This window comes from Gambusia affinis, linkage group LG04, assembly GCF_019740435.1.
Source record: "Gambusia affinis linkage group LG04, SWU_Gaff_1.0, whole genome shotgun sequence".
NCBI classification, from domain to species: Eukaryota; Metazoa; Chordata; class Actinopteri; order Cyprinodontiformes; family Poeciliidae; genus Gambusia; species Gambusia affinis.
This window is the reverse complement of record NC_057871.1, coordinates 15693485-15714168: the sequence shown is the minus strand read 5'-3', so window position 1 is coordinate 15714168 and position 20684 is coordinate 15693485. Positions and strand designations below refer to the sequence as shown.

Sequence of the window (20684 nt, the reverse complement as noted above, 5' to 3'; positions counted from 1 at the left end):
CACCCAGTTAGCTTCTTTAACTGTACAAACAAGCTGTAGATTCTTAAGAGAGACCTAGAAGAGATAATGTGCTTTTTAGACTTGTTGTGTCCTCTCAACATAATTTACCATGTCTTTCCTTGTCTAATTTTATATTTATATTTGATAAAGCCTAAGGCTTCAGTGATACACCATGAAATCCAATTATCATCTAAATTTCTTTGCGGAACAAAGCATTAATCTTCAGAGGACAAATTACTTCCCTTAAGTCGTTCTCATCTTGACCTGTAATTAAGCAGGACTAAACAGATTTTCTTTCTATACCTACATGTGTATGCATGCCAAGCCTTTCTAAAATTCATGTATAAACAAATTATAAACAAACTTTAGTCCTTAAGTTGGGGAACTTTGTAGGCTTGACGCCACTCTTCAATTACCTGTTGGATCAGGCGTCGTCTCCCAGTGCAGGTCTCCGTCTTTGTCGCTGATCCAACCGCAAAGACCGTCATCAAAGGAGCAGCTCAAATACCCCGAGTCTGAGAAACAGAACTGATTGTAAATGTCTGATTTCATGCTGTGAGACTTCAACATCAACAAAAAAGAAAGCCGAACCTCTGGTGTGGTGAAAATTAAGTGATTTTATTATTCATGAGAACATTTAATACCTCCAGAAAAAATAGAAAAAAAAAACCCACTCTATATCTCAAACAGAAATTCATTAAATAAAGGAATTCCAGAGCAAAGTGAGCCTAAATTATGTGTTATCTACCGTAAATCCAGATCAGTTGGGAGTGAATACAGTCATACTTATTAAATTAAAATATGTGTTCTGATTAGGCTCATTTCTTATATTGAAGGCTCCTCCTGAAAAAAACATTTTCAGCATGTATTATACTTTCAAGTCATCAAGTTCGCATCTACGTGTTAAAAATAAATTTTTTATTGGTTTCATGTAATATTCTAATCTGAAATGTCATGTGGTTGTAGAAAGAAAAAATTGTATTTTTGATGTAAAAATAGGTTTGACAAAAAATGGTGCATTTGCGGTACAATTTAATATTCACAGCTTTTACAAAATCTACATATTCATTTTGATATGACTGAAAAAATATAGATCAAAGAACAAACTGCAAAAGAATAGGAACCGAGCCGAAAGACAATTCTGCCAAGATGATCTCCGATATGTCTCTATTTACAACAAAAAATAAAATGCTATGAACCCAAAGCAACACCAAACCGAATCCTTAGACCATTTAATCCATATTTTTCTCTTGGTATTAATAAATCACATCAAGCTGACATGACTTCACAAAAGCTTACTAATGATATTGGGTACAATTGTGCATTGACTCTTGCTTGATGCAGAGGCCTGGAGCAGAAAACTAATGTGCTTCCAATCAATTCATCATTGAAGCAGCAAGACGAGCAGAGTGAGAGAAACAGAACATTTTGGCAGTGTCTCGTAGGCAGTGAGCCATCGCTTAAGCAACACGTCCAGATGCCAGGCGTCACCTCCTATTAAAACACACCTGGTCCCTATATTAACTTCACCTTGGCAAGAAAAACTCCAGGAGTTTGTTTCACTTACACTTTGTCCCAAAGCTCATGTTTGTTATTTTCTGAACCCTGTGTGGTTTGTCATACACGGTGTGCTTACCTGGGTCATCCTTGGCTTCATCTGCTGTATTGCCGAGCTCAATATCAAAGTCTGTGTTCAGAACAGTGTTGTGACCATTATTCCTAGGGACTGAGGAAAGAGGCATGGGTTTAGATTAAGGATTAACAAAGATATTACATTGATTCAATGTTCTCTGCTTGGAGCTGTTGTATGACTTTCAATTACACAGAAAAGTACTTTACAGGGATAAATGAATGTCAAAGCTGAAAAACACCAGGTACGAGAGTAGCTTCTTCAAAAATCACGTCTCATTTCATCATTATTCGTCTGGGTTTCTATGAAATTCAAAACTGAGTATAAGACACTTCTGACTGCATACAAAGTCCTCAACAGCCTACTTTGACCCATTGGCTACTATCCTATAAGAGCACTTCATCCCCAAGATGCTTGTCAACCCTAGAAAATTCAAAGCAAGAGTAGGAGACTTTTAGTTTCCAGGCTCCTTTACTTTGGAATTAGCTTCCTCTTTTGGTAAGGAAAACTGGAACTCCAAGCTTTTTATTCTATTTATTTTTATTCTATTTTATTTTTTCAAAAAAGTTGTAAGCCTGCCCTGTGACAGACTGGCAACCTGTCCAGGTTGCACCCCACCTCTCGCCTTAAACGTTAGCTGGAGATTGGCACCGGCACCCCTCCTGACCCCACTAGGGACAAGAGTGTTAGAAAATGGATGGATGGATGAAGCTGTAAGCCTATCATGGTATTTATTTATTTATTTCCTTCACTAATGCATATTTCATAAGACTGTCTTCAGCTTACATTGTGGCTTGTTTTATGTGCCTTTTATTTACTGTTCTTAATTTAATTGATTTACATTATTATTTTGGATTTTCCTGCTTTGAGAATTATTCTTTTTATAAACCTTTTATCTTAAAATTGCTATTAAGGCTTGATAAAGAAAGAATGTTTTGCCTTCTTTCTGCTGTCTGCTTTATCTTGAGGTTTTGCTTGTTCAGTGCTTTGAGTTTCATATGTGGTTGAAGGTGCTTTATAAATAAAGATAAATTAAATTGAACGGAGTAAATCTCATGTGGTCATGATTCCTGCAAAATGAAACATGACCTCCTCCCAGTTAGTCATGAGCAGGGGAAAAAGTGTTTCTCCACCTTGATAACAGAGAGAGTGAGAAGGCAAGTTTTCAGAAACACCTGGGTTATAAGCTCTTCTAAAGTTAAGCAGATTGAGACGAGGTGGATTTGCTCATCAGCAGGGAGTTCAGTCAGTAAAAGAAGCCTGTAAAATATCTTTTTTCTGAGAATCATGGTCAGAATGTTGACTCCGTTCTTTCACCATTACTCCTCCTTTCACTTTCATCGCTCTCATGCTAAAAGTCAATTTGTGTCTTTTGTGATTATTATGTTGTTTTTCTACAACACACAGGAACAACATGGCCTCTGTCTTTCCCCACTAAGGTCAAACTGCACAAGGCCAAGCTGTTATGAAAGGTCATCAACCTCTTCTGCTGGACTCCAAAGAGCGCTACCTACCGACAGTATGCTCAGCCAATGAAAGCTGGTGGTGAAGGCATCTTTGGGAAAACGGCAATATATTTCTCGTCTGACTACCAAGACATGCCCAAGACAAACCTGGTTAGTCTCACACACGCTTATCCAGATATTTACTTTAAAAAAATAAGGTGGGGGCAATTTATAGTTGCTTTTTGCTTTACAATTTTCTGAGCTAATTAAGTGAGAGAGAGTAGAGGCTGGGTCAATCTTATAATAGAGACTGGTTCACTGTAAATGTGGTGTAAAACGATAAAATCTTACAAAAAATTAAAATTGACTGTTTGCATGCCTTTATTCAAATCAAATACTTCACAATGCATAATAATCTCAATTGTAAAATACTATTGATTGATTTTTGGATCTGGTTTTTAGCTTACCAGGGATAATTGATCTGTTTTGTAGTGTAGTCATGTGAAGTAATTAGTAGGTCAGTCTCATAATGAACATTATAAGGGCATGATTTCATCTTGGAAACTCACCATCAAGTTAAGATAAAGATCTTACTAAAAATAGAATATTTTTACTTTACAAAAATATTATGAGGTAAAAATATAAAGCAAACCAAAAAAAAAAAGAATTCATAGGAGTTGAAGTGTGTGCTGTCACGTAAATGTTCTTTCCTCCACGCTATTGGGTTGGATGCTCTTTGGTTGTTGGACTATCCATCTGATAGGTACTTTTCCTTGAACCTAAATAAAGAACCACAGACAACGTATATATGAATTTTATGACAAAGCTTTTGCAAAAGGAGAAATCTCCGATATCAGCTTCTCCAAGCTGTTCACAGAGAGTTCTGATCTCCTTTCACGTGAGCTCTTGTTTTATTGTCAAAGAAAAACAGCCAAGGGGGCAGTTAGTAAAAACAGCAGAGGTCGTAAGTCATGTAGCAACCCATTTCCAGATGTGGCAACTAATCTACGATCTAAGCCCGGTTCACATTTCAGTCAAGCTGTTAACTGCTCAAATGAAGATAAACAGACAATCCTGACCTCCAGGTCAGAAGAGAAACAGAACACTTTAACAGACTGACTTTGAACTAAAACTGAAGTAATAACAAAATGATAATACCGAAAATTCTCTAACATTCCCCCCTTTTTATCATTTTACCATGTGTATAAACTTTATGCAAAAGCTAAGCATAGAAAAGAAAAAAGAAAAAGGAAAAAGAAGAAAAAGACCAATAAATGCAAGATTTCCTTTTCCTTTCCTATCTCAACGTGGTCCCGAATCTCTCCTAGACCAACCCACGGAAAAAGGCTTTGCATGAATTTTTCTCCCCCGTTCCAAATCCGGAATTCCCATGGAACTCCAGTATGTGTTGTGAGGCCTCCCCATCTTTTGACCTCTGACGTAACTGTTCGTTTAGAGCGGGCGTGTAGATCATTCTGGGCTTTCCTGATGAACGCAATCGGGTTGATCAAAGGAACCACAGCACACAGTCCTCCCCAATTTTTCGGCAAGAACATGTATGCTTCATTTCCGCATATGAAATACCAGTCTGCCAACATCCGCGAGCCAAAATCTCCTGGCACTATGGCGTTACACAGTGTTGTCTCCTGTCTCCTCTTTGTCTTATGCGTGATGTTGAAACTCCTCTGCTGAAGCAGGTTGTCACAGTCTGGGTTGTCCTTCCAGACTTTGCAGCGTGGAGTCGTCTGTTGACCCCTGCAGGCTGTGCAGGTGATGAAATCCTGTGTCGGTTCGCAGTAGGTGTAAACTCTGTTACACAAATTCCAGGGCACCGTCCAGTTTGTTGAGATGACGGCAAAGGAAGTACATCGTCTGCAAGTGAACAATTTAAAGATTGAAATAGGCTTTGCACAGTCTCTCCCATCCGGAGGTCAGCTGAATAGTCCTCCTCTCGTGGTCTGTCTCCTCTTAGGGGTGGGATACGCCTTGGTCTGGTGCTTAGAACATAGAGACACATCTGTTTGTCGTCAGTAATGTTACCTGGTCGTAAGCCTGAGTTATGTATGGAAACCGGCATCTGTGCACACACGTAGCAGTTCACAGCATGTCCCTCATAAGCGGTTCTATTCATCAGCTTCCACCACAGATTCGTACTGTAGTCATGCGGATGAAGCTCAGGCTCGTTTCCTTCTCCAAACATCAAAAATACAGCTGTCACAGTACAGTAGAAAATCCATCTGGCATATGGAGTTTCCATTACTGCTCGGCGTGCAGGGATGTCAAAAATCCCCAAACTAAAGGAGTGAGAATCTTAGCGTTTCTTCACCGGGTTCCAAACGAACTACAACTATAATGTAACCCCCCTGTTTACCCCGGGAGCTTTTAAAAAGCTCTCCTTCCTCTCTACTCCGACTTTAGGGATCAAACACTCTCTGTAGCTTGCAGTGACTGAGATGAATCCATCTGGGTCTTCAGTAATCTTTATAGCTATTGGTGTGGTGATCAGTGATCAGCACTTGGAATGGTCCCTCCCACCGTGGACTGGCCCAGTTCTTTCTTTTTATGACTTTGACATAAACCCAGTCTCCTGGCTTGATGGGAGGGGTTTCCTGTGGGAGAGCAGAGTCAGAGGGCAGTAAATTTGCATTTGACATCTCTTTCTGTCTTAGAGTCCTGATCATAATCTGCTAATGTTTGCTCCTCATCTGCTTTCTGTAAATCTGAAGAAAACATCAGTAATCTATATGGTCTTCCATGAAATATTTCAAATGGTGTTAGTCCTTCCTGTGTGGTTGTAATTTTCATGTACAACTTTACCAAATCTAAACATTCTGGCCATGGCCTGTTAGTTGATTCCATATATTTTCTTAATCTACTTTTTACAGTTCCATTGATTCTTTTATTAGGTCAGCACTGTTTTTTTTTTGTTTTTTTTAAAATCCTATTCCTAATGAGTGGCCATATTTTGTATAACCTTGTTTAAAAATGTGGTCCATTCTCACTATAAATAGTTTGGTATGCCATTTATTGAAATAATGGTTTTACATAAAGCTTTAGCTACTGTCAAAGCATCTACATGCTTTGCTGAGACTGTTTCAACCCCTTTAGAAAATGCATCAATCATTACCAAACAATTTGTAAGGCCCACTTTGTGAAAGTTCAATAAAATCCATATGCATAGTTTAAAATGGATAAGATGGTTTTGGGAACCTGCCTCATTTTGGCCTTATGTTTCCCTGAGAATTATATTTCACACAAACTGGACATGCAGTACAAAAACATTTTTTCTTAGTAAGAATTTAAACCATATGTTGTGAAATGCTGTTGTATTATAGTTTCCATTCCCCCCTGTTGACACATGGCATTGCCCGTGTGTCACAATTGCTGCTGCTTTTAATAAAGATTTAAGAAGGACTGGTTTGTCATTGACTTCAAAAATGTTCTCATCATTAATTTTCGCACCCTTAGTTATCCACATTTGTTTTTCTGCTTTCGGAGCATTATCTTGCATGTCAGCTAGAACAATGTATCTATTATTTGTTCTTTTTCATCTTATTTTAGAAAGTTTCAAGTTCTATGTTATCCTGTTTTAGGTATCGTGCACATTTTAAAAGAGCTATCTCAGACATGTGGTAGAATCCAGCAACTTCCTGTTGCTGGAACACTTCACCCATGCAAATTCATTTATAGAATTTAATTCTAAATTAACTGTTCAATTTAAATCCAACAAATACTTTATGGTATATTAACACTTCAGTATCAGTTCTTTTCAATGCTCAAAGATATTTTATTTAATTCCAAACTAACATGTATTACCAGGATACTTCTTCAAAAAGGAAAGAAGAGAAAAAAAACTTTTGCAAATCATTTTTGGCTTAGACTCTTTGATGATTTTTAGTTGGTGTAATTTAGTGGCATGAGTTTTTTGTTAGGTCTTTGCTGACCTTTTAGTAATTGCAGTTTTCCCTTTAGGTTTCCCAACTGTTGGAGCCTGTAAAGGGTTGGATGAATTTGTTTTTGTTGATGTTGCAGATGAGTGGTGGATTTATTGTTGTTTGTTTGTTTTGTGCTGGGGCCCTCCTCCTCGTCAGTCAGCCTACTTCTATAATTGGCAGGCAGGCAGCAGCTGGGAAGTTCTGGTTGTTTGATAGAGGAGTGAGGAGTGGAATGGTTTTCTTTACCGTCAAATAAACTTTACTTATTATAAGTCAACTCGGAGATTATTTTTGATTAAAAGTTTTGATATCTTTCGACAAGAAGCCATCTCCGCGAGTGCTTTTTGGATTTGACGAGTCAGAGACCTCCTCCTTAGGACTACTCTGGCGAAGAGAAAATTTGGAGGCTTGTTAAGACGCCAGAGTAGCCATAACACCAACCTATGGCTCATGGACCCTAAGAGGATCCTTAGCAGTGGTCCTGCTGTACAGGACTCAGAGTTTACGGGAACAAACTGAAAGAATTTGTCTAATATTGAACATAAAAGCCTCTAAAACTTTCTTTTCTGGCTAGATAATATGTGAAAAGGGTTAGTAAGAAAGCAAGTCTTCATTGCAATAACAGTGTATAACAACAGTATGTGTGATACACTTATCTTTTGATGTCTCCTTTCTGTCCCATTTCTCCCTCCTCCTCTTGGTTCTGGCGTCGCTGGGGTGCAATCCTCCCTCCCCCCTTTAACTCACTCTGCAGTTTCTGGTGTTGGATCTTGAGTTGTCCAGACTGTCCCTCTGTCAATGTCCAAACATTTCACAAATGAAACAAGCATCAAATAGTTCAGTTTGTTGTCTTCGTCTCTGAAGCACATTATCTTTTCCTTCTCCACGCTGATATCAGGGAGTAGATCAGCGGAGATTGTAAGAGTTCAGTTGCATTTTAGTGTCTGGATGTGATGGAACTCTTCTTTGTCTTCTTGATCGGTGTCAGAAGCTGGTGATGAGGGAGGGACTTCATCTGATCCATTGCAGGACAGCTTCGAGTTGAGGTCAGAGGTCAGATGCACCGCAGCGAGGCTCAGACAGAGGAAAAAAAAAAAGATGCAAATAGGAGTCAATGAGGGTTTATCTTTCTTTTTGTGTTTTTTTTTATTTCTAAATATCTCATGTATATCTTTTCTCTCTTTTGATTTTATAGTTTTAGCCACTTATTACCCAACATTATTTATATTTTATAATTCTAAATCATTTAGAACACATATAAACATGAAACATGTTAAACCTGTAATCTCTTTATATTCTTTGCCATGTTAGATTTTAAAATGTAGAATGTAAGTTAATTTAATTAACTTAGGTCGAGTGAACATCTTATCAGAGACCAGTGAATTACTTAAGTTTGTTGATCCTTAATGCTGAAGCTGTGAAGCCAGCGAGCAGCCCTCCTCTCATTTTGGAATTTAAGTGAGATATGAGGCTGGATAAAGTCCAGGTCGGTACCATACTCTGATCGCTGACCCCTCCAGACATACAGCCAAAGGATCATAGCACCAAGTTGGTGTTTTAACCTTTTGTAATTATGCTACCCAGTAATCTATGCAGTATAAAACATTGTTCTCTGAGAAGAAATGTTTTTTCCTTTTTTTTTATTGTTACATTTAATTTCTCATCAAGTTGTTTTTGCACCTGTCAAAATTCATTTACTTAAACTTCCCTCTTTAGGAAAGTCATAACTCCTTTTCAAATCGTAGACGAAAGTTGTCCACATCTTCGCCTACTTTTTGTTTAATTCCTGACAGATGACTATAATTTGCCCTTTTACGAAAATTTGTTCTAACTCTTTCACACAATCTTTCACAGCAACATGAATTGTAACACAAACAGAGACACAAAACACAAAACAATTGGTCAGATTTGTAGTCAGTCAAAATTTCATCAGTCACCAATTTTCAGTCAGTCCTCATCATTTTCTTTACTCCAATTGTTTATCAAATTTTACTGAAGCTTCAGGAATTTTCCAATGTTTTTTTTTTTTATATTTGTCATGTTATAATTTAATTAATTTTTAAACACTAGTCTTTAGGAACCTATTTTAAATAACTTGTGCACATAATCATCCTGTGGATCATTTAGGATGTTCATTGTTACATGCAATTGATTGTAGTTCATTTCTGTCTCAGGTAAGTCCAGTTGTCCTCAAGCTTCTCTGAGAAGCTTTCCTGGGACATGAGGATTGTCAGCTGGCTTTAGATCATATGAACAGTAGATTTTTTTTTTTTTTTCTTTTTGAACTGTATACAGATCAGAATGTTTTAGTCTGACAGCTCTCATGCCATCTTGTACAGGGACTACTGCTATCCCTAATTTTGTCATTAGGTCTCTACCTAACAGATTTATTGGACATTGAAACGACATTACAACAGAAGCTTTTACTTTAATTCCTGTTTCAGGATCTTTAAAAGATGTATTTTTATTTATTTATTTTTTTTTTACTACTTTTTCTGCATGACGTGCCCACGTCATCAGCTGTGGGACTGAGGCAACATCATATTCAACCAGGTGTTTTTTAATCCAGCCCTCAATTTCAGGGCGGAAACTAAACATTAAAGCGTTTTTTAATTGTTGTTGATATACGCTTTCTGGTCCTCCATCATAAGTGATCCCACTGTGAACTTTGAACTCCTTTTTAATTTGTTCTTTACGGTCTATGGCTGCTTTTAACCATAGTTTAGCACACCTTAGCTCATCCTCCTTTTGAGCCTTTTTTATCCCCTTTTTTTCTTGCTACACTACTCTCCAGAATTCCCACAATTGTTTGCCATTTCAATTTTCAGCTTCCCATCTATTTTATATTTCTTTTTCCATTTTTTTATGTGTACAATGCTACCAGGAAATCTGGACAGCATGTATTTCTCATCTCCGTTGAGGCCCTCAGCGAGTGAGGAATTACAAGAATTTGTGTTTCCCATTATTTAAATCACTTGCAATTTTAGCTTGAAAATTTTTGGTATTTTGTGCTTCCTCAGAGAAAGTGCTGTAAATCAGCGCTCAGTGCCTTCTGAAAAACAGGCTTCTACTTGGAGCCTAGCTTCCAAGCGGTTTTTCACTTTGGATCCTAATTCCGAAGGCAGAGAGGTTTACTCCCAGAGAGAGAAGCACCATTCACTCCTTCATACACACACATCAACAAAGCAGCAGACAAAAACACCAATATCAACACAGCAATAACAAAACAGTATTACAAACTTCCTATCTTACGTGAGGACTTACTCTTAAGGAGCGTCCTGTAATAAGGCGGCTCTAAAAGCCGTTCCTTTTGCCTTTAGTTGAAACTCAGTCAACTGGGACTCTAACCCTTTTTATAACTTCTTTAGTCAAAACGATATTTGACAAGGACTCAAACCTTCATTTAGTCAAACTGATATTTGACAAGGACTCAAACCTTCATTTAGTCAAACTGATATTTGACAAGGACTCAAACCTTCATTTAGTCAAGCTGGTATTTGACAAGGACTCAAACCTTCATTTAGTCAAGCTGGTATTTGACAAGGACTCAAACCTTCATTTAGTCAAGCTGGTATTTGACAAGGACTCAAACCTTCATTTAGTCAAACTGATATTTGACAAGGACTCAAACCTTCATTTAGTCAAGCTGGTATTTGACAAGGACTCAAACCTTCATTTAGTCAAACTGATATTTGACAAGGACTCAAACCTATTACGGAATTTAAGCTTCTAGCAGGACTCCGACATCCTTTTGTTACGGAACTTAAGCGACTGTGTCTCGCAGGACTCCGCCGTCCTTTTGTTTTAAAATTCACCTACGTTTCTGTAGTTGTCTGGTTGTCCAGTCGGATCTCGTCTCTCCGCCGTTGACAGACAAAGTCGGACATGCGTCGCTGGCCCAGCGAAGAATTTGCTTCCTGGGTCTTTCTTTCCAGGTCCAGTTGACTCTGGCCGTGCACGGATTCAGCGCGTCTTCCTCTGCCTGGCAGCGGAGGAGGGAGAGATCCCGGGTTTCGGCACCAAAATGATAGGTACTTTTCCTTGAACCTAAATAAAGAACCACAGACAACGTATATATGAATTTTATGACAAAGCTTTTGCAAAAGGAGAAATCTCCGATATCAGCTTCTCCAAGCTGTTCACAGAGAGTTCTGATCTCCTTTCACGTGAGCTCTTGTTTTATTGTCAAAGAAAAACAGCCAAGGGGGCAGTTAGTAAAAACAGCAGAGGTCGTAAGTCATGTAGCAACCCATTTCCAGATGTGGCAACTAATCTACGATCTAAGCCCGGTTCACATTTCAGTCAAGCTGTTAACTGCTCAAATGAAGATAAACAGACAATCCTGACCTCCAGGTCAGAAGAGAAACAGAACACTTTAACAGACTGACTTTGAACTAAAACTGAAGTAATAACAAAATGATAATACCGAAAATTCTCTAACACCATCTGTTGTCACTTTGATCCTTTCCCAAACATGCGAGTCTGGAGCTTATCCCTAAATAATTTCTGCCTCCCAAATCAATGCTGGATTTTGATAGTTGAAGGTTACTGACACCTATCCAGTGCAGAAAGCTTTCGATCTGACTTATCAAAACTGCAACATTTCCATTAAAAATGCAGAGGTGAAATTTTTTAATGTTTCGAAACCGTAGTTATTTTTATTTTTTCAAAACCACAGCCTGCCTTGAGACTGATAGCTGGACCATGTATTATAAATGCAATTACACTGAACAAACAAGTGATGACCATGATATCAACACTGAGAGTAATGCTAAACTAACGGTATTAAAAGTTAAAATATGGAAGTGCAAATATGATTACCATCCTATTTCCATTCTATTGAAACTTATTAGCATCATACTGCAAATTTATTCTTCATTTCTCTTCCAGTGTCATCCATTCAGACCTGGGCATTAGAGATGTAATAGGTGCTGACAGTTTTATAATAAGCTCATTAAAAGTGTATTATCTCCATCTGAGCTACTTGTCTCTCTTACAGGTGGAGACTTTTATATCTAACTGAAAATCTGTTACATTTGAGTCTCTGAACAGATAATTCCCAAAATGTAGATGAAGCTCAGTGTAAATTATTATGTACTTCTCACTCTAACAGAGCTTTAACTGCAGATGTTATTTTAACACGCTTTATTTTCCAGAAGTTATCTTCACAAAGATTATTTCTGTTACAAGCGTCTTGTAAGTTAATTATCAAATTACAATTTTTCTGATAATTAAATGAAAATATATTGTAAACACAAATTGTAGTACTTTTCAATGTAAAGACATGTATATGCACAGTCCCCTCCAAAAATATTGGAACATCAAGGCAAATTCCTTTGTTTTGTTGTGAAGACATTTGGATTTAACATCAAAAGATGAGCAGAAGAGTTCAGATTGCTTACTTTTATTTCCTGATATTTACATGTAGATGTGTTAACTCAGGGCACACCTAAGAACTTGACTGGCCTAGACAGAGTCCTGACCTCAACCCAACAGGAGACATTTGGGATATGCCTGTACAATTTATTCCAAATGTATTACTTTACACTGTATTTAAATCACAAAGAACTACCTGGAGTGCATTAAATGTGAGGGAGGTAGTTTAGTACCATGCACACTGACACTATGTTCTTGAGGTATATTTGATGACACTTGTTGTTTAATGCAGGATAAAAAATATTTTAGAAGATAAAGAGGTGGTATCGTGGTTTAAAATTTTCATATCCAAAACAGCAGACATCAGTTGAAAGTAACTTTATTAATACAACCTTGGTTAGATGGAAATAATAAATGTAATTATTTTATTCCAGCAAGTAGCTAGACTGCTCGTCATCGGGAGTTCTTGTTTGCTATGCAACCAAAGCACAAAGACACTGTTCTATTATGAATTTATTTATTCGTCACAAGTTGTAACATTCACCAATATTAACACATATTTTCCTAATATTGTGCAGCCCTAATGTGGGGTAAATTAAAGGAGAGGCTGAGAGCCAGGCCTTCCTGTCCAGCCTCAATATCAGACATCACCAATGTGCTACTGGAAGAAATGTTAAAAATTCTCATAAACATTCCCAAACCTTGGAGAAAACCTTCCCAGAAGAGTAAAAGCTGTGATAGCTGCAAAGGGTGGTTAGAGATCATATTGAACGGTTTGGATTAAAAGTGGAATAACACTTAAGTTCACATTTGTGTGAAGGTAGACAAGCAAATACTTTTTGGCAAGATAGATTGTATTCATACACACAAAAGAATAAACGGATCATTTGCTGGGCTCCTAGATGATTGCTGTGCTCTCTCCTTCAGACGAGGCTTATTTTTATGATCTTCAGTATTGATCCGTTGTTGCATTTGTGTGCGTCTCACCTCACTTCTTAAAACATCCAGTCAACAGTGTATTGTGTTAAGCTAACAGTCTCAGAGGCCTGAGTAAAAACACTTTACTTAGAAAAACAGAGAGCACAAGATTTGATACGTTCTTCAGGCCCCGGAAATAGGAGAGAGGTGATGATATCCTTAAGGCAAGAAATGATTACATCCTCAGAAAGCTTAAAAGGAAATTGAACACACATATAAATAGACATGTGGTAAAAAAACAATTTCAAAAGCTCAAAATGCTTCCATAATGTTCAGGGTATTAAATTAAATTCAAATTCAAATGTATGGCATTTATCTCAAGATCTATACTTCTATAAATACTGCGTCACAGTACTAACAAATAATGAAGAAAAACACATACCATTAATTTTTTTTAATTTTTTATTTTCAATTAAGCATTTCTACTAAATGTAGAATAATAATCTGTTAAATATTGCAGTTGTGTAAATATAATTGCGAATAATCCTAAATAGTTATTTTAATTTTGACAACCTGTACACTAACCTAAAGAGAAATAAACATCCTCCAATCTTAGTTGTAAGTTTCATGCTCCTATTGCACAGATTATTATATAATAATCAAGACATTTGTTGTGAATCAGTGTTTTATGAGTAAACTTAATAGGACTGAACTGAACCTTTCGTAAAAGCTCGAGGTACCGTCATACTGTGAAATATGTGGTGGAATAGATGAATCACATGCAATGAATGATTGTGTCACACTTTTCTCTAGAATATCAGGAAGCGCTGCTCTCAGGTTTTCCTCTGAGAAAATATTCATCTCAAACTGTCTAGACTGCAGACATTGAACAAGCTCTCCTTCTCAGATGGAGCCAAACTAATTTTTTTCGCTTTTGTCCTAATGTACTCTAACTGAACTGGACACGAATATAAAAAATCAACACACAAAACCCCCCTATATAGATGGATTTAACAATTTGACATCCTCTCCCCATAACTATCCTCCTCCAGTGCAATTTGGTCTAAAATTGCAGGGTTTTTCTCTGACTTCAAGAATGTTTTAGGAATTGAAGAATACCTGTATTGTCACAGGTTTATTCAAAACCTTGTTTCATGTGAATCTTTAAAACATTTTTTCATATAGCTTAAATTATGTGTTTAGGTTTAGAATTAGCTTTATTTGCCAAGCTGTTCAGACAAACAAGGAATTTGACTCTGGTTCTGATCCGCCTCGTGTCTTTCTGCTGACCCATCATTGTTCTCGATCAGGCCAACAACTGGGATGTCAAAAGCAAAATTCAGGAGTTGTACAGACTGATCTGGGGTTTAGTCATTTGTGTTCTTTATAAAATTGGAAAGATGTTTTATTTAAAAAACAGTTGAATGTTACACTAAGGACTTCTGTGTGGCCAGCTACGTTAAGCCAAAGAAAAATGGAAATTTTCTTTTCCCTTCAAGCCTCCCCCTGTTTTATAGTTACCTTCTGTCTGGATGTTGATAGGTAAGAATATTTGTTGTCAGCATTTCCTTGGATTATGACCACAGTTTTAATGGATCATATTTCCCCATATTGTGTGACTAGAGTACGGGGAACTGATATGTGCTTCTGTTTTTATAATTACACTCCTACTCTGTTAAATATTTTAGCATCTTAGAATTTTGTCACAGGAACAATAATCCAGTCCAGGCTACTTTAAATTAGCCTTTAATTAGTCATTAAAGGGGAAGTATTGTGTATTTTCCAGACACACATAGTGCCACTTTATAGCATAGTCAAATAACTTTTACCTTCAGTTGGTATACAACTGCTGCATTCATCATACATAACTTAAAAGAAAATTGAATTTGCAATTTGACACCTTGAAATTTGGCCTCATTCTCTTCAAGAAGCTGGTGCTCTTTCCAACTCTCTGCCCTCACTTCATCACAATAACGCTTCGCATTATGCCATTTACAGTCGTCATTAGGAGTTTTGGACTGAGAAGTAGTTTGCATAATAAGCTCAGCAGACACCAGGTGTTTAATAATTGGAGCTGTGTGGGGAAGCCACAGAGGATGAATACTTTGAGGCAGAAGCTCAACCGCGGGTTCAAGGAGGAGCTTTGTGGAAATCGGTGGTGCTTGGTGAGAGCAAGCGTTTACTTGCTTAAAGGAAGTACCGTCCCTTTAAGCTCGTCCTGAAGCAGTACCCAAACACAACAACCTATTCATTTGTAAACAGCGTTTTCTTTCATTGAACATTGCTTAAAATTGGAGGTGCACACACAGACTCAAACTCTTAGAGGATTTGTGTCTGGTTTAGACTCATCACTGTCTCGTCAGTGAAATGCCAAAGTTCCTGTAAGCCATCCTTGACTCTCACCCTGCTTACTTTGACATTTAAATAACCATGCAGGGTTTCATGAGCCCATAACCCTGACAAGATGTGCATTTTCCCTGTTTCTGTTCATTAATGGAGGAGGTTGGACCACAGATATCTCTCTGTATGTGTGTGTATTTAAAGAAAGAGGTTTCTCAAAACTGAACGTTCCTCACTACATTTTTGACAGCTACCATGTTAGTCATCCATAAGCTTTTCCCCCCCCCCCCCCCCAATACAGTCCTGGTCAGAAGATCCACTCATTAATCACAGGTTGATTTAGCATTTATTTGAACTGTTCTTTTTACAGCGGGGCGTAATTACATAGCACACAACTTTAACAAATTTTAAGGTTTTATTTAAGTTTTGAAACCTTCTGTATTTATACAGTGTGATTGTATAAATGCCATCACATTATGTGGGGATACACATACAGGAAAACTGCTGTTCTGGGATATTCATTTATTGCATTTAATTCCATCCACTTTATGTAAGTAAGCATAGCCATCCAATATTGAACTTGTTCTTACGTTATCAGTTTATCTTCCACAAAACTTAAAGGAAAACATATCTAGTGCAAATTTGCCTGACGTAGCTTTACTGGCTCAGCCTTCCCTGCTAATAAAGGTAAGGTCAGACAGTTAGTTGTTTTAATCACTTCAGTAACCATTTGAAAAGCCCTTAACGTGTCTAAAATTAGACCCAAGACGTCATGACTGTGTTCATTCCTGTTGTTGTTTTCTATTTTGCCTTGTTGAAAACTTCTGCCATCCTTCTGTCACAACCTACAGAATTTGATCTTGGACTGCTCGACATTTATGGCACAGAAAAAATAAATGTGATTTATTTTTCCAATACAAAGAATAAGGGAAAATATATTTCTTTTCAAAACAGAAATTGAAAGTTGCAGAGCTGTTGTTTGGAAACAAAAATTGTAAATATTGCTGTTCAAATATTTTTCTTTTAAATCCACATCTGAACTTTTAGAAGGTGTCGAGAAATGCATTTGATTATTTAAAAAATATGCTTGAAAAGAAGTTAAATAAACCAGAACCAATCTTAGATGCAGTTGGCTGTAATCTGATTCAACCCTCTTTGTTCTTGTGTCAAAAAAGGTTTTATAATACAATGAGAACTTTGTGATTTTATTTTTATTTTTTTTATTGCTTTACTGTCACTCAGGAAACAGATGTACTGTTTTTACATGTTACCTTTTAGGAAGGAATGATTTTCAGCCCATTTGGGTGGTACAACACTTGGCCACATGCAGAGAAGAGCTCTGGGTCCTGCAGCTATGCCTCTGGCTGCCTGCTGCATTGAATCTGTTTGGCAGCTCATGAGCAAACCCACCACAGGATTATGTTCTGGCCATGGCTGCTGCTCATCTGTCAGTATTACAGAGGGGAATTATTTAACCCTTTCAGTCCTGATGCATCATTTATACGGTTTTTCCTTTCAGACTGAGGGTAGATTTTTACCACTAGATCCATTGACAGCATTGTAAAGTTACACATTTGAAGAGGCACTTTTTTTTTTTCAAATGATCAACTCAAGGGTGTTATAAATCTAATTTCTTTGTAATGTTTATGTTGGAGAATGAGTGGTTTTATGTGGGGCTATTGTTAAAAAAAATTCTTACATCTGGAAGGATAAACATGGGAGTCATTAAGATGTAATTGTCTGTTTATTGGTTATCTAATGACAATAATCAAGCTGGCAGGTTTCACTTCATCTCTAAATGATTAGCTTTTCATCATAAGAGCGTTCAGAAATTCTATCCTGCTTCATCTCTTTTCCTGTGACCTCCTCTCTTGCAGTCCCGAGAGCCCCTGGCGCTGTGTGACCTGAAAGCTGAGGTGTCTCCCCGAATCTCGGCTGAGGATCTAATTGACCTCTGTGAACTCTCTCTCGCCGGACCGTCCAAAAGGAATAAAAGTGGCAAGCCAAAAATTGTTGCTGTCGACATCCGCAATGTGGAAGAGTATCCTTACCATTTAATAAACATCATTCATGACTGGTCTTGTTTCTCAGCATTTTATCAGCTTAACAATGCTGAAACTACTACATAAATTCCTACATAAAAGAGGATGCTGATACAGTGGTAGGTTTTACTATATTGAAAGGCATGACCCAGTGAAGGTTGTGGAGATACAAGGACAAACAATCTGGCAACAACAGCGCTGAGCCCCTCATTTCTTGCTACATCATTAAGCATCTCTTCACAGAAACAGCCAGTTAAATCTGCCATCTGAAACCGAAGCCTCCATCACAGTCACCCTGTGATAATTTGTGGTGACGTGGGATCATTGCTACTTACCGTTAGCATTGGCTATTGGGATTCTGGTTTGAGAATGTTTCTATTTTTTGTAGGATAACTGCTGTTACCAATCCAATCTGATGATGTATTTCTCAGCAGTTTACATGTTCAGACACTGAAGCAAATTATGTAATTACTCTTTTTCTGCTTTTATGTTTTCAACAAGACATTTTTCTCAGCCATCTAACAAATATATGTTGTCCAACTTCCTCCTCGCGGTATATTGTACTATTTTCTGAAGGTTGAGTGTTTTCTTATGTGATGAACTGCATAATTACAGTGTTACCTCTGTTAATGTTGTCTTATATCTCTTTTTCTGATAACCTGTCTGAAAAAGAGACCGGTTACCTAAAACCAGAGACTGGCTTACTGACACATTTGTTCAAACAAATATGACTTAAAACCTATTATTTCCATAAAAATACATACAAATGTTCTTCTTCTTGTCTTGTGTATGTAACTTTTTGATATGCTTAGCTTTCTTGGTAGAGTTACAAACACACAAAGATCACAGACTAAATTGGCTCTGTGTCTGGGAAAGGGAAGTGGAAAGAAATTTAGGAGGGATGAGCTTTTTCAGTTTCTGGTCCAAATTCTGTAACATGCAGTAAGCCCAGCACAAAGCTGCCCAACCAAATACTGCAGTCTGGGAGAGGGGATAGCATAAAGTAGAAAGATTAACCAGGGGACTCAAGCATTGTTTTGGCTTTTGAATGCTCTATCTTTCCTCTTTCATGTAGTGTTGGTGTCTGCATTCTCTTTAACAGAACTGATTATCCTTTTCTTTCTTTTCTAAAGAAGGCATTTTTCATGCTGCTAAAGAACATTTGCAGCTCACAATATTCAAAGACTTGTATTGTGGGAAAGATAAACAAAGTTCACCACAGTTGTAGGCTTTGCTTCAGAGGGATTAGCACACCTGCCAAACATTGCACTCCTTAACTCTCCTGTCTCCAGCTTTGGTAGAGGACATGTTTCAGGAAGCATCAACATTCCCTTCAACAGCGTCTTCGGTGCTGATGGTGAACTTGTGCAGTGTCCTGCTTCAGGAGTCCTCCAGAACTACAGAGGCCGTGTAATTGTGATCATCAGCCATGCTGTAAAGAGTGCAGCTTTGGTGAGCAAGCCGAGCCAAACATACATCAGTATGCCACACACTACATTAAAAACTTTATGTATTAGTAGTAAGGCTTGGTTATTAATATTCATTTTCTTTAAAAGATCTATTTTAACAGACTCCTATAGAAATATTCTATGAATGCACCTCCTATGAGAACATACATAAAGCAGTGTTGTTAATACATGAAATGTACCATTTTACATACAATTTTATACAGTTTTACTCAATATTAAAAAATGCATAATTTACTTGTATGGTAATAGTGCCATCCTTCTCTTTGCTAACAAGTGGATGATAATTAGATCAGTAGAGCAAAATGCTGCAATTAAATTGTTAGCATATAGGATGGAAAGCAATAAGGCCACAGAAATGTGGAAAAATTAGTAACCAAAACTTTGAATAACCACAAATGGACATTAAATATAGCTGGACTAGAAAAATCTAAAAGGCAGACAAGATATTTTCTGTGCAGAGAAGCTATTTTTCTTTTACTTCGATTGAAATGTACCTCAATAATTGCAACAAAAACATATTACACCAAGGTGATTTGTGATTATAAATTCTGTTTTACATTTCAATAAGGAGGTTACTCCTCCTGTAGAAAATTACGATTGCTGTTTGAATTTCAGAAATGACCTTGCACATATTTTTCTTCTTCCCAGTTTGCTGCACATCTGGTCAAGGTGAATTTTTCTCGTGTTTGTATTCTGGATGGAGGGATCAGCAAGCTGAAGCCCACAGGACTCCTCACTGTCCCCTCACCTCAGATCTGAACTCATAATCCACCTTCGGATTAAAATGATAACCATGAGGACTGAAAATTGTCTGTGGATAAAATTTAAAAGAAAAAAATCTGTTAGTGAACAGATGTCATCATGTCACTCTGTTAAAAAATATCAGTTTGATTAAAATTTTAACTAGATTGTTGATGATTCTTCTTCATTTGTTGTTTTGTGGTCAGAAAGTGTTTTTTGTGTATGACTTATTGTAAAATTGACCTGTAGTAACTATGTATGTTTGTGATTCAATAATAAATTGACGTTTCTTTTTAAATAAATGTATCTCTTTATGTCCTTCATATGGTTGTTGTTGGATCTAGTGATATAGGCCAGGTCTTTAACTCAGGTTTTGCATGCTACCCCTAGCAAAGGTGAGAAACCATTCCTGGTTAATACTTACTAGCCTTATTTTATTTATATATTTCATGAAGAGCATTTGTTTTTAATGTTCCCTAGTCTACAGCTTCAAGTAGAGAGGGAATGTTTACAGTCATAAAAAGATCCCTGTCTTATTCAGGAGGAAACCTTATTCAGGAGGAAAGTTACAAACATAATTTCCATCCTTACATCTACATATGCAGGGTTTTACTGATGGAAACATATGAAAACTGAAGCATTTTGTAAAACCTTGTGGTTCTCTGAGGTTGACTTTGTTTCTTAAAACCCATCCATGTGTTCTTGGCTGGCTTTTCTCTTACCACAGTAAATAATTTCATCAGCTTGACTTCTCTTAATGGAAGAACTAATTCTACATTCATTCTTCT

The 20684-nt window shown here is 37.2% G+C and overlaps 1 protein-coding gene across 1 annotated transcript; it reads left to right on the top strand.

Moving 5' to 3' along the window:
• The first annotated feature begins 3110 nt into the window (after positions 1-3110).
• LOC122829023 (TBC domain-containing protein kinase-like protein) lies at positions 3111-20194 on the top strand. The gene is made up of 4 exons (XM_044113187.1): positions 3111-3246; positions 17522-17685; positions 18979-19138; positions 19804-20194. Exons 1-4 carry the CDS (start codon positions 3163-3165, stop codon positions 19912-19914), a joined length of 519 nt encoding a protein of 172 aa, XP_043969122.1. The 5' UTR covers positions 3111-3162; the 3' UTR covers positions 19915-20194.
• The last annotated feature ends 490 nt before the right edge of the window (positions 20195-20684 follow it).

Excerpts from the sequence above, each read along its gene's own strand:
- LOC122829023 (XM_044113187.1), top strand. The coding sequence starts at position 3,163 with ATGAAAGCTGGTGGTGAAGGCATCTTTGGGAAAACGGCAATATATTTC. Across the intron at positions 3,247-17,521 it reads ACATGCCCAAGACAAACCTG|TCCCGAGAGCCCCTGGCGCT; the intron begins GTTAGTCTCACA and ends CCTCTCTTGCAG. Across the intron at positions 17,686-18,978 it reads GACATCCGCAATGTGGAAGA|CTTTGGTAGAGGACATGTTT; the intron begins GTATCCTTACCA and ends TCCTGTCTCCAG.